The sequence below is a fragment of the Anarhichas minor genome, unplaced genomic scaffold (assembly GCF_050575085.1).
Source record: "Anarhichas minor isolate MPS153535 unplaced genomic scaffold, ASM5057508v1 ptg000014l, whole genome shotgun sequence".
Classification (NCBI taxonomy): Eukaryota; Metazoa; Chordata; class Actinopteri; order Perciformes; family Anarhichadidae; genus Anarhichas; species Anarhichas minor.
The window spans coordinates 4,799,356-4,824,904 of record NW_027466460.1 but is presented as its reverse complement, the minus strand read 5'-3'; the positions used below and the strand labels follow the sequence as shown (position 1 = coordinate 4,824,904).

Below are 25,549 nucleotides of genomic sequence, written 5' to 3'. Positions count from 1 at the left end.
CGCTTAGTCACAGCACAAGTTGAAATTGTTAAAAAGAAAAAAAAAAAAGGCTGTCAGTCTAACAGGTTTATCGTTACCAACTGATATTCATCCAAAGTTTCATCCAAAAGTCACAGTGAAACAAAGCCTTCCAGCAAACACAAGAACTCTGATGGTGCAGTAAGCCAAGCCACAGTCTGCATCCAGGCCTCTGGGGCAGCCATCTGCCCAGCTGGCCACATCTGGGTAAACTCAGGAGAGGACTGGACCAAGCTTTGTCTCCAAAAACATTCTTCTGTTTCCCTAAACAGTTCCCAGCACATACTGAATGTCAACATACTAGAGTCAATCATTTATCAAAATACAGAAAACCCTCCAGTTTATGAGACTATGCTCTGTTTAGTTTAGACTGGGTGTTTTTTCTGATGGCACTCACCACACCTGTGACCGGCTGCCTGCATCCATCTAGAGTAATTGAACTTTCCTGCAACCCGATACAGTTTCACAACAGCAGGCTTTGAGGCAAATAAGAAATCAAACACCGATAACAATAACAGATTTTGTACTGCACATTCAATCATTACAATAAATCAAATAACTTTACATTACTAAAAATTACTAAATTGAATTTACATGATCTGATGTAAAATATTCCTCATATGCATCTCTTAAAAAAAACAACAATCAGGAATCTCATTTAGCAATAATTGTGCCCTCCTGGCCAACAAACAAACAAAGGAGAAACTTAAGAGTGTAGAATGCAGCAATCGTACATTCATTGTCATCACAGTTGGACAAAGTGAAAGGAACTGGGGAAAGCATTTGTCAGCCAAACTGCAATGACAATAGACTACATTGTCATGAGAGACTGAAAGGGTCTGTGCTATGTCAATGTATCCCAGACTAATCTGTAGCTCATGGGGAATGACCTTTGTGGCTTTTAATCTTATGAAAAAGATAGATGTACTATTCCTCAGGGCTCAAAGTAAAACGGCAAATTAATTCAACGATGCTCAGGCATCTCAATTTCTTTCCTAGCCTTTTGCTCTCACACAAAATACTCCCTGTGAACGTACTGCAGCTTTGTGAATAATGTCTCGGTTTCTAGTGAGAAACTGAAGCAGTATTTATAGATGGGCTATATTTATACATCTTCCCACCTCGCCTCCGTCTCTTTGCTCTGGTAATAAGTGATTAAAATGACAGCAGCGCGATGAAAGGTGCTGTCAGCGTGCAATGGAGGCAGCACCTGAAACCAGCCCGTAAATGTTGCTGGCTGGCAGGTTGACACATTCCCCCGATGTCTCAGTAATGGTCATTATTTCACCGGTTGGGTCGGTAAGGGAGAAGCACCTGCGTGAATACATAACAGAAGGCTGACAAGTATCTTCAATGTCAGACTGTATTTTCCCTTATCACAGACAAGGAAAACTAATAATGTCAACACTAATATGTATGACAAGTATATTACTGATAGAGATCTGCGAAGGGTTCTACAGAAATCAACAAAGACACAGGTTTATGTGGAATTCTGGAAATATGACATGTCCAACAAAGCCCTGGACATTACTCCGAAAGAAACTAAGGTGCCCACACACACACACACTCACGTGACAATAGGCTAGGCTGACTGCCTTTGCGCTGTTGTTAAGATTGATAAGTGTGTGAAACTGGGCCAGTGTTTATGGACAATGCATTCGCAGTAAAAATACTGAAGGACTACTTGCTGTAGACTAGGAAAGTCAGCATAACAAGATGGTTGAAAAAGCAGTGACTGAGAAACCCTGAAGCAAGGCACTAACCACCCCTTATTAATTAAATCAGAATGTTAGAAGAGGCTTGTTTTGTATTATTTTTAACCAAATAAGCCTCAAGTCAGGAGCCTGAAAATTGTGACATGTTTAAGAGCCAAAAGTCAAATAAGGTTTGCAAACGAGAGAAAGCAAACTGAGCTACAGTTGCCGAAAGGTTTCTTATCTTGATCAGTGGTAAACGAAGATCACAGAAAAACAATATTATAAAATTCTTGAGCAATATCTACAAGACTTCTTTTTCTACTACGTAGACAAATGGTCTCATGTGGTAAACTGAAATCCTAGTCTATTGTAAGGGGCCAATAAACTGTGATGTAATGGGCTATTGTGAAGGGAAGAGAGGTGTGAACATAATCTAAGCACAGGGTAGTCCAATTGTAATGGTCACTAGGTACAAGATCTCCTATTAGTTCGTTTTACATTTATACTGAATAAATTTACACGTGTGTGTGCGTATATATATATATATATATATATATATATATATATATATATATATATATATATATATATATATATATATATATAGAGAGAGAGAGAGAGAGATATGTATGAGCAGGGCAACACTTTGACTGACCCCTGGACCAAAACAAGAACAGTTCACTTTTACAAAAATAGGTCAGACCTGGTGAGAACTTGGACGGCCACAATGTGAGTCAAACCTACGAGCAGGTGCACAGTCAACAGGGGTGTAGCCCAGTTCCTACGCAGGGTATGATAAGCAGTCCTCGTCTCCGTGTGAAAGATGAATATGGCAGACTCTATTTTAGGAAAATAAGACTGGTGAAAGGTCACCGCACCTGCTGCTCAAACCCTAAGCCTCCTCCTGTTTCTCACGGGTGTTTTTTTTTTTTTTTCTTTCTCTGACAAACTGACACCTTGCTCTGTAACTCACCCTTTCCAACAGGACAGCTAAGCACACAGTGTACTGGTGCCGTGTCCCATCTGTGACAGATGTCAGGAAACGGATAACCACGGCATTATTCTATGTTTTTATGGTCAACACATATCCCACCAACGAGTGATGTGTGATGCAGTATATGCTTCCCTGCCATAGAAATCTATTTTTGTGCAAAAAATAAAATAAAATTTAAAAACCTATTAAGTAGCTGTAAAACTGCATTTGGAAGCGTATTTTGCTCAATGCTAGTTGCTTCCTCTTAACTCATTACTGTTGTTTTTCTTCCATCTCAAATGGCATTGTGCACATGGGTTCCCCATATCAAACCCTTTTTTAGACACTGATTAAAGTATTAAAAATATTCTGGTGTTAGACTCAGTTATTTGGACAGATATTCGTAGACAGATTTTACTATAAATATCAGCATACATGGTATAAATTAGACTACTATGTTGTTGGACTTCTATGTCAGCCTTAATATCTGCAATTCATTGCAGACCGAAATGCCTCTCTCTCAAAAACAAACAACAAAGTGAAATGCTGTAGTATCTTCTCCTTGGTATTCACAGCATCTCCACCCTAAAAACCCTGTACAAAGGCTTTTAAAATAGTTACTCAGACAAAAGTATGAAGGTATTGTGTTGAAGAAAGTTCTCAGTATGGACAGTAGTCTGTTCACTCTATACAAGATCTAATGACTTCATGCAAATTTGAAAGTCAAACCATAATTTACTGTGAATAATTGACTCAACAACACAGCTTTTCTGAGCTAAGCAAGATTTTACAATCTACCATAAGCCTAAACAAAGAAATTAGAGAGTATTGAAGGATGGTTACAAAGAGAACACTGAAGGAGTGCAAGGGTCAGTATCATAAAAGTGTAGCAATATACTGGAGACATGAAAAATAACATGTGATAACTTACAATGAGGATAAGGAGAGAATTAAAAGGGAATTTTAGAAACCAAATAGCACCAAACTAAGCGTGGTGTGGTGTGCAGGGCTGGGCCATGGCCTCGAGATATGTTTGTACAGATCCCTTCAGCAGGTTTTGGGATGAATAAATCATCACTACATGACTTTGGCTGCAAGGTATCAAAGGCTGTTCATAGGTCCAAAAACAATTAGCTCAATATAAGCATTCTGGGGGCAGCAGTTGTAGTCTTATCACCTGTAACATGAATGTGACCTGTTGGAATTCCCTCAGGAGACACTGGAATCCAACCAGCATGCCAGCTTTGATGGTTTTTCTTCTATAGAAGAGCAGCAGCTACATGCCACAACTAAGATAAAAAGAACTACAGAGACACTGTCAGTTAGTAAACTGGTTAAATGGGAGGAGGTCATTATGCATAGGAACCTTGTAGAGCAAGTTACTTAACATTTCAAGTATACCTCGAGGTCACTCTGTGCAAAGAAACCTGTAAGACACCTTGCTGCTATTGACTTTAATTATCCATATTTCAGGGCCTTTAGTTGTAGGGCATGAAAATCTGTGGTGTTTCTAAAAAAAGTTGTTAGACAGTCAATTATATTTATTGAGAGATAATCGTCCAAACACATTTTCAAATGTTTTTTTAACCAGCATCCCTACCGGTGATTGACAAAGATGCTCTTTGCAGTTGTTATTCCCACAACAAACACAATATTTCATAATCTCCATGTCTCTGTGTTCCTTCAGGTTAGGAATATCACATGACATGGACTTTGTATTTCCCCAGAGTTTCCTTTGATCTAGGGATGCACCAATGCATCAGTCGCAAAACCAATTCCTGGGCTTTATTAAAACAATGGTATCCAATACCATATCGGCCCATTGTCACAAATACCCAATCCAGCTATTTGACTCAGTATCGGACCGATATCCAGTATCAGTAAATCTCTACTTTGATCCCTGACCACTTCAGTGTATTCCTATTCCGCTCTTCCTCTCGCTCTCTTCTCTCCCCGTCTATCTCTAGACTTAGCCCTCACTGAGGTCATTTGTAGCTCAAGAAACAGATCAATAATGAGTTCAAATTTACTGGCAAAGTGCTTACCTTGTATCCTCGGTGCCTGGGACTTGCATCTGCCTACTGCAGAGTCATGTTTCACATGTCCATGATGCTCAGGGGGCTCCTGAGAAACACATTATCAGTCAAGATAAATGCTCAATCATTACAGATGCAGGTTGAAAACACAAAAACATAAAGAGTGGCAATATAAAGTGGGTGTTCATGCTTCTTGGTGAGTAAGTATTTGTGCCTTTGTGTACAATGTTTGTATACTGTGCCATAATCATATGGCAAACAAATATAATTCCAAGTGGCATTTGACATATGGGTGTTGCTGGAAGAAGTTAATTCGGCTAATACACGTGCTAACGTGGTCTAAATAGAAACTTGTCGAGCTTTAATAGCAAACCGATGACGAGTAGAGAAAGCAGCCTGTCTTGTGATACATGTAAGATAACAGGCTAACAACTATTTCAACAGACAGACTTGTTTTGTCTATATTGGACTGAAACCCTAAAGCTTGCTACAAACTGAATCAAGAAATAGTTTAAAAGTCCTTTTTACCCGAGGTCACCTCACCAAACTCGCAGAATGTGGACAAAAACAGAGAGAAGTCAAGGACAGCTTACCGTGTCGAGGGGATTTCATTTTTATCTGGAAACAACGAACCAAATGAACTTCCAAAATGAGGCTTTTCTCAACACGGCACCGTTAACGTACCAAGTTGCATCAACGACTCGTTTTCTCCCTCAGCCTGTTGACAACTGACTAGCTGACTGGACTCAGTTCCTTAAAGGAAACACGCACGCAGCAGTCTATCAAGGCCAGAGTAATCGAGACCGAGCGGTGGGATAACTGGCTCGCTGTGCGGGTCAGTTGCCAATCGATTGGTCGACAGAGCGTCTTTCCAGGCCTAGAGCAGATGAGGCAGATGTGAGAAGGTAAAAAACTGTGTGAAATGTAAACAAGTTATTAAAATGTTGCACAGTGCTTTCTGGCTTATCAATGCAGGAAGCAAGAACAATACAAAACGGTTAAGCAATTATAAAATTTAGAGGATCTCATAATTAAACGAGATTGCTGGCCCTTGTTAAATTTATAGTTTTTTGTAAGTCTATAGCCTATAGGCAAATCGATTAATTAATTAAAAACCCTCACAATAAAAACATTGTTGAGACAAATGTATTTCTGCCGTTTAAACGTTTAAGTTCCTCTTTAAGTCCAGCCCTGTGATTTAAATGGGCGTACATGCTAATGCAGTGTTGCCACCCAGTGTTAGTGAATTGCAACTGTTCTCATTAAATTGAGGCTAATGTAAAGCTTGTTTTGTGGGGTTTAACGTGTGTCTAATCTGTTTAGTCTGTGCCTTCTGGTGTCACTTTTCAGTTTTGAAGAAAAACAACTTTTAAATGTCCACAGTCAACAGCTTTTATTTTAAGCATCAGTGGTGACTGCTGTTCAGCTGCCACTATATACCAGGCAGTATAATAAAATATGTTGTGTCCTTATGGGTTAGTGTACCTGTCACATAACCCAGGTTTAGTTGATGTACAGTGAGTGGGTCAGTAAACTGCACCATAAAAGTCACATAACTCTTTCACATGTCAGTTAAATTATATTATGGGATCAGTTTCATACATTTGATTAATTTGAGTACACAACAATGATTAAAACATCCACTCAGTTTGACTTTTACACACACTTACCAGAGACACAATTTTCTCCTAAACATTTCAGGACTATGATGAACTTCACATGCAATACATTTAATGTATTAATTCATGTGTGACTCCTGTCACACAACAGTTTGATGGAGAAGGCAAGGTCCACTGTATAAGCCAACAGTGTAATACTGGCAACCACTGTTTCCATGATGACCAGTTCTGCACTTTTGTTGGGGATTCTTTCTCCGAGGTCTCTCAGATGCAGTATCTTCATAAAAGAAATCACTGTGGCCACCATGAAGAGCAACACCCCAATCAGACTGAAGCCAGCCAATAACTTGTCAAAAGGTAGAAAACATCGCCCAGCAAAGTCTCCTAATATTACCACAAGTGTGACTAGAGACATGAGGACACAGACACCGTATGACACGCCGGAGACCCACAGCTGCCAGCTGTGTGCAAAAGTAGGGAGTCCACAGATCTCCACAACCAGGGGTATCATATGACAACCTCCCCAGACTTGGAGTATCTTCAGGAGACCAGGCATGCTGCCCATGTAGCCTCTTTGTTCTTGGGCTTGGGTGCGAAGAACGTAGGACTCTGAGGTGTAGCCAAGGAAGGTGATGCAGGAGGCCACAACAGCCGCCACCAGGCGCGGCGTTGCCCGTTGATGATCCATGACGATCCAAGGGAAAACCACAGAGGCACTAAGACTCATCAGTGCCCCTAAAACTGCCGCTGTCATAGTCAGGTTCTTCCAGGATATTGGGATAAGGCTGTGAAACTGGATGATGCTGAGAATGTGGATAAGGAGTGTAAGTGTGAAGAAGAAGCACCAGGAAAACATGCAGAAAATCCTCAATGTGTGGAGGTGTTGGTGGTTGGATGAATTTGTGTTTAACTCTGAAGGTTCCAGCGAGGCCACAAGGCTGAAGGTGGTGCAACCGGATAAGACTTCCCATGTCCGCACCACGAAAAGAGGACTTGTGAAGTCTTTGGCCTCCAATACAATCACAGGCATTCTCACAATGTTGAATCTGAGAGATCTCGTATCCAAGAGACAAGATATCCAAGAGGCGTGTCAAATGATACTTCAGTCTCAGTTCCACCAGATTGATTTAATAAAAAAAAAAATTTTGTAATCTAAAAGCTTCGTCAATCAGCTAATTGCATTCCCAAAATATCGGCCTGATGTTGAGTTCTGAAGAGTAGTCCAGTACAGTCAATGGAAACTCCAACAAATCTTCACTTGAGCCGCAGGTATCATACAAAAAACAACCTTCTTTCTGCTCTGTTCACCAGTGCTTCACCCTTTTCACATATGTAAAACATTATCTCTTGGAACACTGTCTCTGTAAAAATATGCCTCGCCTACTTCCTTTTTGAGGTTGCAGCAGTGCTTTCAGTCTCACTGGAGGTAGGTGCAAATGACCACAATAAAAAAAACATGCAAACAAGGTTACCTTCCTCCCACTCTTGATTCTCATGCAATGCAGTTCCCTTTTTTGAGATAATAAACTACGGCGTGTACAGGTTCTCCTGACTCAATTGGCATTAATTTGCCACCACTTTGACCTCACTGTTGGAGGCATGAAATATGGCCACAGGTAGCTCTCTGAATAATTGTTTGCACGATGTTTGTAGCTGCCTGTGGGGCATTTGTATTAAGTCAAGATGAGTTTATTTGTTCAGTGCTGTGGATCATTTGAGTGAAGTGTTGCTCAGAGGATCTGGTAGTATGTGTGGATCTGCCCTCAGGGGAGAAGAAGCTAATATTGTGACAAGCATCTTGTCTGTCTTTTAATTTCACAATACCTATAAATATGTTTGAGTTGCTTGAATTGAAATGAGTGTTTGGATGTCTGTGAGGGTGGCAGCAAGCTGCAAATGTTTTAGTGTATGAATGTATGCATGCATTAATGGGAGTGCCTTTGTCTTGAATAGGCTACATATGGGCATACATGTGTGCACCTATGCTGTAATAATGTTTCATATCGACCAATGTATTTGTGTATGTTTTCATGTTTGCATATGTTACTCGTGTGTGTGAGTGTATTTAATCAAGCACAAAGAGTCCTCTGATGATCCCAACCAATCACTTTGCCTCTGTGTATCGGCACACCTGCACTCTGTGTTATAAATAGATGGAGGATACATCAATTCCCTTGTGTCACACAGCTCAAGTTCAGAAACTTGTGTTTAGACAGAATGGAGAAGAAACTCCACAAAGACAGATGATAGCTGATGAACAGTGCTAACCACAGAATCCTGTGTGTATTTGTCTTCATTTGTCAACTGCTTTATAAAAGTTAAGATGTCACTTCATCAGTTTATGATTCAGGCTCAGTTGTGCAGTTTATTTAAAAAAAAATCACATTTGAATATAACTAGTTTATTTTTATGCATTCCTTTGGACAGAAATGTATTTTACTCTACCAAAAATGTTAAATAAAAAATCCACCAAATGTTGAACAACATTGTGGTAACAGATTCCTCATGATGGCTAGAAGGCATCTATCTGAGCTATAGAGCATTTAAGATTTGTTCTGTTGGTTATTATAATTCTTTAAAGAGAAACACAGAAGGTTTCTGATATTTATGATAAGCTTGAAGATGTGACGGAAAAAGCTGTTGTAAATATTGCACATTTCTAGTAGTTTCTGCATGGAACTAGTGCCTCTCTGTGGTAATAAAATATATTCCAGATTAATAGAGTAGAGATTGGAGGCTGCCTGTAGTACTGAATGAGCAGCAGCAGAGGGTGAACATCTTCATCTTATCAACAAAGATGCAGTGGGAGGAAACCCTGTCTGTACTAAGCGTACCTCATGCAGAAAACAATGTAGCTGCACCTTCCAATCCTGACAAAAATCCTCATCATAATGAAGAAGAATATGCATACTTAGTGTGTGTGTGTAAGTTATTATCAGTAGTGGAAAGTCACTAAGTACATTAACTCAAGTACTGTACCTAAGTATTATTCTGAGGTACTTTATCTTTACTTGAGTATTTCCATTGTATGCTACTTACTTATACCTCTACTCCACTACAGTTCAGAGGGGAATATTGTAATCTTTACTTTACTACATTTATTTGATAAGTATACGTTTCAGATACAGATTATTAATACAATATGTAATCAAAGAATTCATTCTGATGTGTTATTATAGGTTAAGATAAGGCTTTATTGATTACCAGGGAGAAATTCACAAGCCACCCAGCCGTATATAAATAAATTAAATTTAGCTCCACCTTTGTAAGCTGTAATATTAAATAAATGAACACATTAATGCATCACTTATTATAATACAAAAATATAATATATATTATACTTTTGTTCTTTTACTTAAGTAACATTTTGAATGCAGGACTTTTACCTCTAACTTGCAGTACTTCTACACTGTGGTATTGCTACTTTTCCTATTATCTAAATTATTTGATGATTATTATAAATTATCTGAGTACTTCTTCCACCACTGGTAATAGATATCATTGCTGACTGTTGACAATCACATCCTTTTAAATAAACTAAAAGGGTTTTAAAACAGCTACAACATGTGATTATGGGGTTTTTAATCACCACATTTACTTACTGTACTTTAAATACTTAGTTGTTCTCTGCATCATAATGTGTTCAAATTTGTATCTAAAATGTCATACTACTACAAATAGTAATACAAATTAGAAATTATTCAGTTATATAGCACCCTCCAAAAAGAAGCCAACAGATGCAGAGAGACAAAAAACAAACAATTAAGATTAAAATCAGAAGAAATGTAATCTAAAAAAACAACAATTTGCAGTAATTTTATTTTTCAAGGCTGCTGTTGTTTAGTTTTTAAACCTGTCATTACCGAGATGTTCAAAGTCTAATTATAGAGTGCAATATAATCCTTTTGTGTGTTGTGTGTTCAGTGCTACTTGACCTCCTAAGAAATCCACTTGAGAAGTATAAGCTTTCTCATCATATCAGTAAAATACTGCAACCACACCAGACAAAGTGTGAAACATTTGTCAGATGGGCAAAAAACGTGTGACATTTGTGTTCATGTTGTACAGTATGGCTGCTATGATTGAGTTCTGTACATTTATTAAAAGGAGGAATTGTCTTCTAAGTAAGGCTATAGCGATTTGATTAATCCTACAAAAAGCAGTCGACAAATCTTTTAAAACAAGAATTTGTGATCATTTCACACATCAGCCAACATATACTTTCAGAGATTGCTTTGTTGTGTTTTAAGGTGGGATGCATCTGCAAACGTGCAGCACTGACAGAGAACACAGTGTTGTGTGACACAGGAAGTGTTGTATGCATCTCTCGAGATGACTGTCACTGTTTTTAAGTTACAACTTAGATTTTCACTCTAAATGCTAAATGCAATACTTTGTGACATTTATTCAACCACCATGTAGTGAACTGCTCTTGGGATTTTAAATGTTCAAAGGTTCTCTTACTCAGAGCATTAATATAGCAGCAAACAACTATTATCTCTGTAAAGATAAAGTGGAGTAATGGCTACCTGAGCAGAGAATGAAGTCACTCTCCCTCTATGTGTGTTGTAATCCGAGCATAGCATCCACCCTCCTGTTAGCTCTGTCAGCACTCTTGCCGTTGGTTGCACCTTTAGCACTGTTGCAACCGTCGCCGTGTTAAAAGCCATGTGGAGGCAATAAATATGCTCTGAATTTCTAATGTAGCACCTTTAATTGTTTTACACTGAATCAGTGGATAGGATGAACAGAAACGGACTGCTCAAAGGAAAACATATTCACCACACAATCAGCACTGGTGGAGCACTTTTTTTTAGATGTCACATATTGACTAATCAAGATGTTGAAGGTCCAATGCTCAACAGCAAATATGTTAAAGTATACATAGTTTGTAGTTAAAGAGTTGAACCTGCAAAGATGGTATGGTTCTTTACAATAACTTGATGACTGACTTATCTAAATACCTACATGGCCTATCAAATATGGTTCCACTTTTATTCTTATTTCAAGCTCCATGTACGATAATGCTACTCTTACCGCAGCTTCTACATTTGAGGAATTGAGCTCGATCACTGGAGACAGAGTGAGAAATGTGTCAGATAAACAAAACTGAACCAACACCAAATGTGTGACATTGTGGTTTGCGTGGTATGGGAACAGGACACGTACTTCTGCTGTGATGGTGAACCATTCAAACACTAAAAAGAAATAATTGTATGCAGCTAACACATTTAGCATCTTTTAATGTTTTTTGTAATCCCAGTTTATGATTGCACATATAACTGTCACGGGGCATGATGAGGACTCAAACGCAGACAGTCAGGTGTAGTGAAAAAATAAGGTTTTTAATCAACCAAAAACAAAACAGGGAATCCAGGGACAAGACAAAAGAAGAGGGGGAAAATCCAGCAGGAAAAGGCAGAACGGGGAACAGGACGAGCAAAACGGGCGGGTTGGACGGAAAACAAACACAATGATCTGGCAGTGAGTGAGTGAAAGACAGGGGTTTAAATAGTGACTAGGCAGAGTGAACAGGTGAGAGTAATGAGCTGATGAGGTGAGTGTGACTGGCAGGTGCACTGAATGAACTGATTAGGTGAGTGAGGAGCTACAGAAAGAAACAGACACAGAACACACAGGGCAAAGCCTGATCGTGACAATAACGCAATATATTTAGAGATGGTTTTGTAGTGTTTTAAAGTAGGATGCATCTTCAAGCTTGCAGCCCCAACAGAGATCACGGTGTTGTTGTGTGAAGTTTGTATGCATGTCTGGAGATGTCACTGTTCTTTATTCATCACAAGTATTTATACTGCATGTTCAAGTGCTTAAACGCTACCATCCAATAGGATTTTTGTCCAATCACTGGGTATTTATTGTGCCTATTCACTCCCCATGGATTTCATGTTTTGTGGTTTTGCAGTGAATCACAGTGGACAAAATCAGAAAAAGACTAAATTAAAACAAATATAATACACAGCTTTAGTATAATGACGCATAAATGGTGCAGCCAATTGTTTTTGGAAGTTACAAAATAGTTTGAATGTAGTGTGTGATCAAGGTTAAAAGACAACAGCTGGTTTGTCAACTTCCTACTTTACTGGCAAAATCACACACATAACTGCTTGGCACACATGAGAGCGAAGAGTGTTCAGAATCACAATCAGAATCGTTTATTGTCAAGTACGTTATACATACAAGACATTTGACTCGGTGAATGGTGCATAACAATATACACAGTGCAATAATCAAGACATAATTTGAAAATAGAAAATTTTAAAATGTACAATAAAATGTGTTAACAAGCAAACAGATAACAGTACTTGTCAACTTGTCAAGTTAAATGTGTCTCTTCATCACAGCAGTCTGGTACAAAGCCTGCATCACTACCAATGTCTCATCAATCTGCTTGGTGAACATGATACCAAAGTACTTAAACTCTTGCATCTGACTCACTCCAACCCAAAAGGGAGAAAGTCACATCACAGTACAAAACACAGTACTAAGGCCTCAGACTTGGAGGTGCTGATTCTTATCCCGGACTCTTGGGGTATCCCGGACTCACTGTCGGGAGAAGGGTGGGCCACAGCTCCGGGAGACTAACCTTCAGTTTCGGGTTAGCAGTCGAAATTAGAATGCAGGCAGCACAAAACCCCAGCTGGTGTAGCTTTGGTTCTAACCGGTGTAATGGCAGCTACAAAAAGTTTGCTAATCCAGCAGGTATTGGAGCAGTCCCCTGGAATCACCCCCCCAGCGTGCAGTTTACAATAGCTGAATTTGAGTAGCTGCAGCTCCACTAACTGAAAGTCCATATCCCGGAGCTAATGCATATTTTCCTCCTGGTGATGTGGTCTCCTGGTGGCAGGGAGGACAAAACTAAAATATGAGTCTTTTTTTTGTTTCTGCCACATTGGTTTTAATCAAATAGACAAACTATCAAAACAAACATGGACCACACAGCCCCCAATTGGACTCACAGTAAACACAAAGATGGTTAACTTAAACTAAAGGCCGATGCCACACGTGAAGATTATATGGTAGCAATGTTACTCTGACCAGGTGTCAGTGTTTCTGAAAATTGGTCGAATTTTGCACGTTCTTACTAGCAGTTGGCTTTTTACATTTTTTTTAAATTTCTTTATAACAGATGACTGTAAATGTAGGAGCATGTGGCCGGATCTTACACGTTGCACCTTTAAGGGCAAGTATTTGACACAATTACCAACTCTTGCCTGTATGGGTAGAAAGCGTATCATTTTAAGTTCACTTAAGATTGATGTCAGACTTATTTCTCTCTGCAGTTAAGGGTCTGTGTACTTGCTCTAATGTCATGGCAGCCTACAGTATACGTAATAAGGAACGGGTTGTGTTAAATTCAGTAATACCATCTTTCACATTACATCAGTAAAAAATAGAGTTTACATAGAGTTTACTCCACTACCTTTAATGGTATTGTATTCTCTTCTTGAGTTAATCATTTTATATTAATGAGAACTCTCTGTGGCTTGAACTTTAATTTTATGTGTATAGTCTATTTCATTACAGGTCAACTAAATGTGCCTTAAAGTGCATACAACAACAAGTGAGATGGAAATGTATCAAAAACAGAACTAACAACACTGCCAACCACCTAAAGTCCAAACAAACAATGACAAAGCACATTCACATGCTAAAAAAAAAGATATGTGTGAAAAAAAAGATATGTGTGAATCACATGCAAAGGCGATCAAGACTCCACCTCTACATCGATACTATAACATGGATCAGATATTGTAAGTTACTGAACAGAGCTTGCTGTCAACAGTCCAGGTGAGACCTCAGAGTTTTGAGTTGAGTTATCTGGCACATTAAAATTAACAATAATTAACTTAGTCTGTGTCCATGCCTTTTACCTTCTGTCACTTTTTATTTCTTCCATACAGATGGCAAGGCTGTGGCATCTCATGCTCCTGAGCTGGGCATGGAGTCCTTTCTGTCTGTCAGCCAGTGTGGGCTTCATTGGTTCACCGCAAGAGTGTGAAAAGGCTCACTTTGTCCCAGGTTACAACCTGGGTGGAGAAGGCTTCGACATCGTCACAATGCAGCGGAAAGGTGCCTATGTCATCGACATGGAAACATGGAAGCTCGGCAACGACACTTGCAGGATGTTCAGAAACAACTACATGAACAGAGTTAGTCAGAAAGTCCCAGCTGCCGTGGTGGACTGGAGACCCCTCCAAAAGTGCAGTTTAAAGGTCTCTAGTATAGTCTACAATTCTGTTGAAACTCTTGTCAATGACTCCACTTCAGCTGTGTCCAACAATTGGAAAATTGGCCTCGAAATCCCTGTAGACCCGTCTGTTACTCTTGGTGTTGGCTTTGGAGGTTCCCACTCCAAAGAATCTCAATTTGCCATGAGAAAGTCCAAACAAGACCGCTACACCTTCTTTCGCCATTCTGTCGACTGCAGCTTCTATCGGTGAGTATGTGGACAGATATTTGTCTTCTTGGCATTAATTCTGCTTTTATTGGGTCAGTTCACTGAGAAATACTTTGTTTCACAGTGTCCTGGATAGACAGCCATTTCGCAAACAACATTAACAGTGATTAAAATGGGATTGTGATAGACTGTAACTGATTAATATACTTCCTGTGCTTCACAGCTACAGATTGGCAACAAATCCTCCGCTGAGTCGTGACTTTCAATCAGCCGTGACCTCCCTTCCAGCCTATTCATATAAAACGTTGTCATTATATCGCAGACTGATTGACACATATGGTACACATTACATAACACAAGTGTCTCTAGGTGGGCAAATAAAAGCAATCACTTCTGTCAAGACCTGTGAGGCAACCATGAGTGGACTGTCGGCAACAGAAGTCAGTGACTGTTTGTCAGTCGAGGCTTCTGCTAACTTTGCAAGCACTGCGAGCATTAGGGCAGAGTACAAACACTGTCAGGCAAAGAAGAAGAAGTTAGCCTCCGGCCAAAGTTTCAGCAGCACGTTTAAAGAGCGCAGCACAGACGTCATCGGTGGAAACATTGATGGCACTGACATCCTCTTCCAAAGCCAATCAAGCCATTATGTCTATAACAACTGGCTTAACTCACTGAAGTCCTCACCTGACGTGGTCCAATACAGCATAAACCCCCTGCACACCATACTGCCAAGCAGTCATCCTGCCAGAGCCGGACTGAAGCATGAGGTGGAGAAGTACATCAGCCAAAACGCAGTGTTAAAAAAATGCTCAGAATCCTGTCAGGTTGGTCACAGATCCAGCACAAGGGATCCTTGTGCTTGTGTTTGCAACAGTAATCAGAATATCAAGTCAAACTGCTGTCCTGCTGGGAAAGGTCTTGCAACATTAAAGGTTTTCCAGCTCTATGCAAAAGGGTTGCATGGTGATAGGTGGACTAAGACAGATGGTTCAGTGGAGGTGAGCTATGGAGATCAGAAGAAACGCACTCTCATCATTGATAGCAATGACAATCCTAGATGGCCGGAGACTTTTGAGTTTGGACCCATCGTCATTAACATGCAAAACAAACTTACGTTCACTGTTTATGACGAGGACACTTATTGGAATAGTGATCTGTTAGGCAAATGCTCATTTTCTCTGCATAGGGGGGCAGTGAGCAACTCTTGCATGTTGGATCATGGCACCTTCTTCTTCTCGTACACAGTCGAGTGTGCACCAAGTCTCGGTGGTGACCAATGTCAAGAATACATACCATCCCCCATGAGTCCCTCTCTGGCCAAGGTCTTCCACACCAGAAATGGGGTCCTTCTTGGGACGGGGGAGGGGTATGCTAAACCAGCCGGCCAGTCAGGTTGAGGTCAGCAGTTGACATTAAGTATGACGAGAGTACCACTATTTGATTTTATGATGATCTTGAATATAGTTAATAGCATATTTCACTCTGTTACTCTTTCTTTGTTTGATTTGTGTTTGCTAAACACAAAGTGTAATCCAAAGTCTATGAAAAATTGTGTTTTATAATCCACCTTTTCTTCTGCTTCTTTCTTGTTAGTTACAAATTCTGCCAATAAAGCATCCGCAAAGACAACACCAGTGTCCGTCTGATTTTATGTCTTAAAAAGTATGTTGATCTTGTGGTTTACATGTAATATTGAAATGCATACTCATAAATGCAGAAGCTATAGACAGTTTAAACTTTTCAGGCCAGAGTGCTCAAGCTTATCAAATATATGAACCATTAAAGTAATTTAGTTGAATAATAGCTTTTACACCATGTACCTCCAAATGAGGGGTCTTGAGTTGGATTTTTAGATTAGATTTTTCTTCTTCAGAAACATTTCTCACTATTTTCCAACTACAATTTAATCTGAGAGTCTTTCCTGTTGAAGGCTGAGAGAATGTAAAACAAATATAAGTGTAAACTGCTCACTTAAACTTTACCCATACTCACTGATAGCTGTTACTCCATCCATTTAAGGCCACTATCATGGCAATTGTGTGGTATGAATGAAAAATGTACATGGCTCTGTTATCATCATATCACAGCTGTTTTAGTTAAATAAGGTTTAAATATGTCAAATAAAATGAATCGCTTCATTTCTCAAGTCACATTTTTATGGCTCCATTTTTCAATTCAGATGCATTTTCATCACCTCCATCTTTCACTAATGAATTTTTGCTACTTCCATCCCTCATCGGGTACAATACTGCCTTCTTTTATTGTCTGAACATATTCCTGCATGGGAGTGCCTTTGTCTTGAAAAGGCTACATATGGGCATGCTTATATGCAACTATGCTGTAAAAGTATTTTATATACATCACTCTAAGTATGTATGTTTTCATGTTTGCATGTGTAATATGTTCCTCATGTCATCTCATCTCTGATGATCCCAACCAATCACTTTGCCTCTGTGTATCGGCACACCTGCGCTCTGTGTTATAAATAGATGGAGGATACATCAATTCCCTCGTGTCACACAGCTCAAGTTCAGAAACTTGTGTTTAGACAGAATGGAGAAGAAACTCCACAAAGACAGACGATAGCTGATGAACAGTACTAACCACAGACTCCTGGCTGTGTGTATTTGTCTTCATTTGTAAACTGCTTTATAAAAGTTAAGATGTCACTTCATCAGTTTATGATTCAGGCTCAGTTGTGCAGTTTATTTTAAAAAAATCACATTTGAACATAACTAGTTTATTTTTATGCATTCCTTTGAACAGAAATGTATTTTACTCTACCAAAAATGTTAAATAAAAAATCCACCAAATGTTTAACAACATTGTGGTAACAGATTCCTCATGATGGCTAGAAGGCATCTCTCTGAGCTTTAGAGCATTTAAGATTTGTTCTGTTGGTTATTATAATTCTTTAAAGAGAAACACAGAAGGTTTCTGATATTTATGATAAGCTTGAAGATGTGACGGAACAAGCTGTTGTAAATATTGCACATTTCTAGTAGTTTCTGCATGGAACTAGTGCCTCTCTGTGGTAATAAAATATATTCCAGATTAATAGATTATAGAGATTGGAGGCTGCCTGTAGTACTGAATGAGCAGCAGCAGAGGGTGAACATCTTCATTTTATCAACAAAGATGCAGTGGGAGGAAACCCTGTCTGTACTAAGCGTACCTCATGCAGAAAACAATGTAGCTGCACCTTCCAATCCTGACAAAAATCCTCATCATAATGTAGAAGAATATGCATACTTAGTGTGTGTGTGTAAGTTATATACATTAGTGGAAAGTCACTAAGTACATTAACTCAAGTACTGTACCTAAGTATTATTCTGAGGTACTTTATCTTTACTTGAGTATTTCCATTGTATGCTACTTACTTATACCTCTACTCCACTACAGTTCAGAGGGGAATATTGTAATCTTTACTTTACTACATTTATTTGATAAGTATACGTTTCAGATACAGATTATTAATACAATATGTAATCAAAGAATTCATTCTGATGTGTTATTATAGGTTAAGATAAGGCTTTATTGATTACCAGGGAGAAATTCACAAGCCACCCAGCCGTATATAAATAAATTAAATTTAGCTCCACCTTTGTAAGCTGTAATATTAAATAAATGAACACATTAATGCATCACTTATTATAATACAAAAATATAATATATATTATACTTTTGTTCTTTTACTTAAGTAACATTTTGAATGCAGGACTTTTACCTCTAACTTGCAGTACTTCTACACTGTGGTATTGCTACTTTTCCTATTATCTAAATTATTTGATGATTATTATAAATTATCTGAGTACTTCTTCCACCACTGGTAATAGATATCATTGCTGACTGTTGACAATCACATCCTTTTAAATAAACTAAAAGGGTTTTAAAACAGCTACAACATGTGATTATGGGGTTTTTAATCACCACATTTACTTACTGTACTTTAAATACTTAGTTGTTCTCTGCATCATAATGTGTTCAAATTTGTATCTAAAATGTCATACTACTACAAATAGTAATACAAATTAGAAATTATTCAGTTATATAGCACCCTCCAAAAAGAAGCCAACAGATGCAGAGAGACAAAAAACACAAACAATTAAGATTAAAATCAGAAGAAATGTAATCTAAAAAAACAACAATTTGCAGTAATTTTATTTTTCAAGGCTGCTGTTGTTTAGTTTTTAAACCTGTCATTACCGAGATGTTCAAAGTCTAATTATAGAGTGCAATATAATCCTTTTGTGTGTTGTGTGTTCAGTGCTACTTGACCTCCTAAGAAATCCACTTGAGAAGTATAAGCTTTCTCATCATATCAGTAAAATACTGCAACCACACGAGACAAAGTGTGAAACATTTGTCAGATGGGCAAAAAACGTATGACATTTGTGTTCATGTTGTACAGTATGGCTGCTATGATTGAGTTCTGTACATTTATTAAAAGGAGGAATTGTCTTCTAAGTAAGGCTATAGCGATTTGATTAATCCTACAAAAAGCAGTCGACAAATCTTTTAAAACAAGAATTTGTGATCATTTCACACATCAGCCAACATATACTTTCAGAGATTGCTTTGTTGTGTTTTAAGGTGGGATGCATCTGCAAACGTGCAGCACTGACAGAGAACACAGTGTTGTGTGACACAGGAAGTGTTGTATGCATCTCTCGAGATGACTGTCACTGTTTTTAAGTTACAACTTAGATTTTCACTCTAAATGCTAAATGCAATACTTTGTGACATTTATTCAACCACCATGTAGTGAACTGCTCTTGGGATTTTAAATGTTCAAAGGTTCTCTTACTCAGAGCATTAATATAGCAGCAAACAACTATTATCTCTGTAAAGATAAAGTGGAGTAATGGCTACCTGAGCAGAGAATGAAGTCACTCTCCCTCTATGTGTGTTGTAATCCGAGCATAGCATCCACCCTCCTGTTAGCTCTGTCAGCACTCTTGCCGTTGGTTGCACCTTTAGCACTGTTGCAACCGTCGCCGTGTTAAAAGCCATGTGGAGGCAATAAATATGCTCTGAATTTCTAATGTAGCACCTTTAATTGTTTTACACTGAATCAGTGGATAGGATGAACAGAAACGGACTGCTCAAAGGAAAACATATTCACCACACAATCAGCACTGGTGGAGCACTTTTTTTTAGATGTCACATATTGACTAATCAAGATGTTGAAGGTCCAATGCTCAACAGCAAATATGTTAAAGTATACATAGTTTGTAGTTAAAGAGTTGAACCTGCAAAGATGGTATGGTTCTTTACAATAACTTGATGACTGACTTATCTAAATACCTACATGGCCTATCAAATATGGTTCCACTTTTATTCTTATTTCAAGCTCCATGTACGATAATGCTACTCTTACCGCAGCTTCTACATTTGAGGAATTGAGCTCGATCACTGGAGACAGAGTGAGAAATGTGTCAGATAAACAAAACTGAACCAACACCAAATGTGTGACATTGTGGTTTGCGTGGTATGGGAACAGGACACGTACTTCTGCTGTGATGGTGAACCATTCAAACACTAAAAAGAAATAATTGTATGCAGCTAACACATTTAGCATCTTTTAATGTTTTTTGTAATCCCAGTTTATGATTGCACATATAACTGTCACGGGGCATGATGAGGACTCAAACGCAGACAGTCAGGTGTAGTGAAAAAATAAGGTTTTTAATCAACCAAAAACAAAACAGGGAATCCAGGGACAAGACAAAAGAAGAGGGGGAAAATCCAGCAGGAAAAGGCAGAACGGGGAACAGGACGAGCAAAACGGGCGGGTTGGACGGAAAACAAACACAATGATCTGGCAGTGAGTGAGTGAAAGACAGGGGTTTAAATAGTGACTAGGCAGAGTGAACAGGTGAGAGTAATGAGCTGATGAGGTGAGTGTGACTGGCAGGTGCACTGAATGAACTGATTAGGTGAGTGAGGAGCTACAGAAAGAAACAGACACAGAACACACAGGGCAAAGCCTGATCGTGACAATAACGCAATATATTTAGAGATGGTTTTGTAGTGTTTTAAAGTAGGATGCATCTTCAAGCTTGCAGCCCCAACAGAGATCACGGTGTTGTTGTGTGAAGTTTGTATGCATGTCTGGAGATGTCACTGTTCTTTATTCATCACAAGTATTTATACTGCATGTTCAAGTGCTTAAACGCTACCATCCAATAGGATTTTTGTCCAATCACTGGGTATTTATTGTGCCTATTCACTCCCCATGGATTTCATGTTTTGTGGTTTTGCAGTGAATCACAGTGGACAAAATCAGAAAAAGACTAAATTAAAACAAATATAATACACAGCTTTAGTATAATGACGCATAAATGGTGCAGCCAATTGTTTTTGGAAGTTACAAAATAGTTTGAATGTAGTGTGTGATCAAGGTTAAAAGACAACAGCTGGTTTGTCAACTTCCTACTTTACTGGCAAAATCACACACATAACTGCTTGGCACACATGAGAGCGAAGAGTGTTCAGAATCACAATCAGAATCGTTTATTGTCAAGTACGTTATACATACAAGACATTTGACTCGGTGAATGGTGCATAACAATATACACAGTGCAATAATCAAGACATAATTTGAAAATAGAAAATTTTAAAATGTACAATAAAATGTGTTAACAAGCAAACAGATAACAGTACTTGTCAACTTGTCAAGTTAAATGTGTCTCTTCATCACAGCAGTCTGGTACAAAGCCTGCATCACTACCAATGTCTCATCAATCTGCTTGGTGAACATGATACCAAAGTACTTAAACTCTTGCATCTGACTCACTCCAACCCAAAAGGGAGAAAGTCACATCACAGTACAAAACACAGTACTAAGGCCTCAGACTTGGAGGTGCTGATTCTTATCCCGGACTCTTGGGGTATCCCGGACTCACTGTCGGGAGAAGGGTGGGCCACAGCTCCGGGAGACTAACCTTCAGTTTCGGGTTAGCAGTCGAAATTAGAATGCAGGCAGCACAAAACCCCAGCTGGTGTAGCTTTGGTTCTAACCGGTGTAATGGCAGCTACAAAAAGTTTGCTAATCCAGCAGGTATTGGAGCAGTCCCCTGGAATCACCCCCCCAGCGTGCAGTTTACAATAGCTGAATTTGAGTAGCTGCAGCTCCACTAACTGAAAGTCCGTATCCCGGAGCTAATGCATATTTTCCTCCTGGTGATGTGGTCTCCTGGTGGCAGGGAGGACAAAACTAAAATATGAGTCTTTTTTTTGTTTCTGCCACATTGGTTTTAATCAAATAGACAAACTATCAAAACAAACATGGACCACACAGCCCCCAATTGGACTCACAGTAAACACAAAGATGGTTAACTTAAACTAAAGGCCGATGCCACACGTGAAGATTATATGGTAGCAATGTTACTCTGACCAGGTGTCAGTGTTTCTGAAAATTGGTCGAATTTTGCACGTTCTTACTAGCAGTTGGCTTTTTACATTTTTTTTAAATTTCTTTATAACAGATGACTGTAAATGTAGGAGCATGTGGCCGGATCTTACACGTTGCACCTTTAAGGGCAAGTATTTGACACAATTACCAACTCTTGCCTGTATGGGTAGAAAGCGTATCATTTTAAGTTCACTTAAGATTGATGTCAGACTTATTTCTCTCTGCAGTTAAGGGTCTGTGTACTTGCTCTAATGTCATGGCAGCCTACAGTATACGTAATAAGGAACGGGTAGTGTTAAATTCAGTAATACCATCTTTCACATTACATCAGTAAAAAATAGAGTTTACATAGAGTTTACTCCACTACCTTTAATGGTATTGTATTCTCTTCTTGAGTTAATCATTTTATATTAATGAGAACTCTCTGTGGCTTGAACTTTAATTTTATGTGTATAGTCTATTTCATTACAGGTCAACTAAATGTGCCTTAAAGTGCATACAACAACAAGTGAGATGGAAATGTATCAAAAACAGAACTAACAACACTGCCAACCACCTAAAGTCCAAACAAACAATGACAAAGCACATTCACATGCTAAAAAAAAAGATATGTGTGAAAAAAAAGATATGTGTGAATCACATGCAAAGGCGATCAAGACTCCACCTCTACATCGATACTATAACATGGATCAGATATTGTAAGTTACTGAACAGAGCTTGCTGTCAACAGTCCAGGTGAGACCTCAGAGTTTTGAGTTGAGTTATCTGGCACATTAAAATTAACAATAATTAACTTAGTCTGTGTCCATGCCTTTTACCTTCTGTCACTTTTTATTTCTTCCATACAGATGGCAAGGCTGTGGCATCTCATGCTCCTGAGCTGGGCATGGAGTCCTTTCTGTCTGTCAGCCAGTGTGGGCTTCATTGGTTCACCGCAAGAGTGTGAAAAGGCTCACTTTGTCCCAGGTTACAACCTGGGTGGAGAAGGCTTCGACATCGTCACAATGCAGCGGAAAGGTGCCTATGTCATCGACATGGAAACATGGAAGCTCGGCAACGACACTTGCAGGATGTTCAGAAACAACTACATGAACAGAGTTAGTCAGAAAGTCCCAGCTGCCGTGGTGGACTGGAGACCCCTCCAAAAGTGCAGTTTAAAGGTCTCTAGTATAGTCTACAATTCTGTTGAAACTCTTGTCAATGACTCCACTTCAGCTGTGTCCAACAATTGGAAAATTGGCCTCGAAATCCCTGTAGACCCGTCTGTTACTCTTGGTGTTGGCTTTGGAGGTTCCCACTCCAAAGAATCTCAATTTGCCATGAGAAAGTCCAAACAAGACCGCTACACCTTCTTTCGCCATTCTGTCGACTGCAGCTTCTATCGGTGAGTATGTGGACAGATATTTGTCTTCTTGGCATTAATTCTGCTTTTATTGGGTCAGTTCACTGAGAAATACTTTGTTTCACAGTGTCCTGGATAGACAGCCATTTCGCAAACAACATTAACAGTGATTAAAATGGGATTGTGATAGACTGTAACTGATTAATATACTTCCTGTGCTTCACAGCTACAGATTGGCAACAAATCCTCCGCTGAGTCGTGACTTTCAATCAGCCGTGACCTCCCTTCCAGCCTATTCATATAAAACGTTGTCATTATATCGCAGACTGATTGACACATATGGTACACATTACATAACACAAGTGTCTCTAGGTGGGCAAATAAAAGCAATCACTTCTGTCAAGACCTGTGAGGCAACCATGAGTGGACTGTCGGCAACAGAAGTCAGTGACTGTTTGTCAGTCGAGGCTTCTGCTAACTTTGCAAGCACTGCGAGCATTAGGGCAGAGTACAAACACTGTCAGGCAAAGAAGAAGAAGTTAGCCTCCGGCCAAAGTTTCAGCAGCACGTTTAAAGAGCGCAGCACAGACGTCATCGGTGGAAACATTGATGGCACTGACATCCTCTTCCAAAGCCAATCAAGCCATTATGTCTATAACAACTGGCTTAACTCACTGAAGTCCTCACCTGACGTGGTCCAATACAGCATAAACCCCCTGCACACCATACTGCCAAGCAGTCATCCTGCCAGAGCCGGACTGAAGCATGAGGTGGAGAAGTACATCAGCCAAAACGCAGTGTTAAAAAAATGCTCAGAATCCTGTCAGGTTGGTCACAGATCCAGCACAAGGGATCCTTGTGCTTGTGTTTGCAACAGTAATCAGAATATCAAGTCAAACTGCTGTCCTGCTGGGAAAGGTCTTGCAACATTAAAGGTTTTCCAGCTCTATGCAAAAGGGTTGCATGGTGATAGGTGGACTAAGACAGATGGTTCAGTGGAGGTGAGCTATGGAGATCAGAAGAAACGCACTCTCATCATTGATAGCAATGACAATCCTAGATGGCCGGAGACTTTTGAGTTTGGACCCATCGTCATTAACATGCAAAACAAACTTACGTTCACTGTTTATGACGAGGACACTTATTGGAATAGTGATCTGTTAGGCAAATGCTCATTTTCTCTGCATAGGGGGGCAGTGAGCAACTCTTGCATGTTGGATCATGGCACCTTCTTCTTCTCGTACACAGTCGAGTGTGCACCAAGTCTCGGTGGTGACCAATGTCAAGAATACATACCATCCCCCATGAGTCCCTCTCTGGCCAAGGTCTTCCACACCAGAAATGGGGTCCTTCTTGGGACGGGGGAGGGGTATGCTAAACCAGCCGGCCAGTCAGGTTGAGGTCAGCAGTTGACATTAAGAGTGACGAGAGTACCACTATTTGATTTTATGATGATCTTGAATATAGTTAATAGCATATTTCACTCTGTTACTCTTTCTTTGTTTGATTTGTGTTTGCTAAACACAAAGTGTAATCCAAAGTCTATGAAAAATTGTGTTTTATAATCCACCTTTTCTTCTGCTTCTTTCTTGTTAGTTACAAATTCTGCCAATAAAGCATCCGCAAAGACAACACCAGTGTCCGTCTGATTTTATGTCTTAAAAAGTATGTTGATCTTGTGGTTTACATGTAATATTGAAATGCATACTCATAAATGCAGAAGCTATAGACAGTTTAAACTTTTCAGGCCAGAGTGCTCAAGCTTATCAAATATATGAACCATTAAAGTAATTTAGTTGAATAATAGCTTTTACACCATGTACCTCCAAATGAGGGGTCTTGAGTTGGATTTTTAGATTAGATTTTTCTTCTTCAGAAACATTTCTCACTATTTTCCAACTACAATTTAATCTGAGAGTCTTTCCTGTTGAAGGCTGAGAGAATGTAAAACAAATATAAGTGTAAACTGCTCACTTAAACTTTACCCATACTCACTGATAGCTGTTACTCCATCCATTTAAGGCCACT

At 39.2% G+C, this 25,549-nt stretch overlaps 4 protein-coding genes across 6 annotated transcripts in view; 2 read left to right on the top strand and 2 right to left on the bottom strand.

The window, feature by feature from the left end:
* Positions 1-5,948, bottom strand: part of LOC142949478 (testis-expressed protein 2-like) — a 28,122-nt gene extending 22,174 nt beyond the window's left edge. For 2 of the 3 annotated variants that reach the window (XM_076091136.1, XM_076091138.1), the window contains exons 1-2: positions 5,318-5,948; positions 4,734-4,812 (exon numbers count right to left, since the gene is read on the bottom strand). The gene's annotated coding sequence lies outside the window, so the exon portion shown is untranslated. Of the gene's footprint in view, positions 1-3,865; positions 3,993-4,733; positions 4,813-5,317 lie in introns of all 3 variants that reach the window. The other variant, XM_076091137.1, reaches the window with a different exon arrangement.
* A 519-nt stretch (positions 5,949-6,467) lies between these two features.
* On the bottom strand, positions 6,468-7,373 carry LOC142950084 (myeloid-associated differentiation marker homolog). The gene has a single exon (XM_076091983.1). The coding sequence runs from the start codon at positions 7,371-7,373 to the stop codon at positions 6,468-6,470; it is 906 nt and encodes a 301-aa protein (XP_075948098.1).
* A 6,892-nt stretch (positions 7,374-14,265) lies between these two features.
* On the top strand, positions 14,266-16,391 carry LOC142949976 (perforin-1-like). Its single transcript, XM_076091874.1, has 2 exons — positions 14,266-14,801; positions 14,986-16,391. The coding sequence occupies exons 1-2, from the start codon at positions 14,266-14,268 to the stop codon at positions 16,157-16,159; spliced, it is 1,710 nt and encodes a 569-aa protein (XP_075947989.1). The 3' UTR covers positions 16,160-16,391.
* Positions 16,392-23,027: 6,636 nt separating this feature from the next.
* Positions 23,028-25,153, top strand: LOC142949975 (perforin-1-like). The gene is made up of 2 exons (XM_076091873.1): positions 23,028-23,563; positions 23,748-25,153. Exons 1-2 carry the CDS (start codon positions 23,028-23,030, stop codon positions 24,919-24,921), a joined length of 1,710 nt encoding a protein of 569 aa, XP_075947988.1. The 3' UTR covers positions 24,922-25,153.
* Positions 25,154-25,549: the final 396 nt, after the last annotated feature.

Excerpts from the sequence above, each read along its gene's own strand:
- LOC142949976 (XM_076091874.1), top strand. The coding sequence starts at position 14,266 with ATGGCAAGGCTGTGGCATCTCATGCTCCTGAGCTGGGCATGGAGTCCT. Across the intron at positions 14,802-14,985 it reads GTCGACTGCAGCTTCTATCG|CTACAGATTGGCAACAAATC; the intron begins GTGAGTATGTGG and ends TGTGCTTCACAG.
- LOC142949975 (XM_076091873.1), top strand. The coding sequence starts at position 23,028 with ATGGCAAGGCTGTGGCATCTCATGCTCCTGAGCTGGGCATGGAGTCCT. Across the intron at positions 23,564-23,747 it reads GTCGACTGCAGCTTCTATCG|CTACAGATTGGCAACAAATC; the intron begins GTGAGTATGTGG and ends TGTGCTTCACAG.
- LOC142950084 (XM_076091983.1), bottom strand. The coding sequence starts at position 7,373 with ATGCCTGTGATTGTATTGGAGGCCAAAGACTTCACAAGTCCTCTTTTC.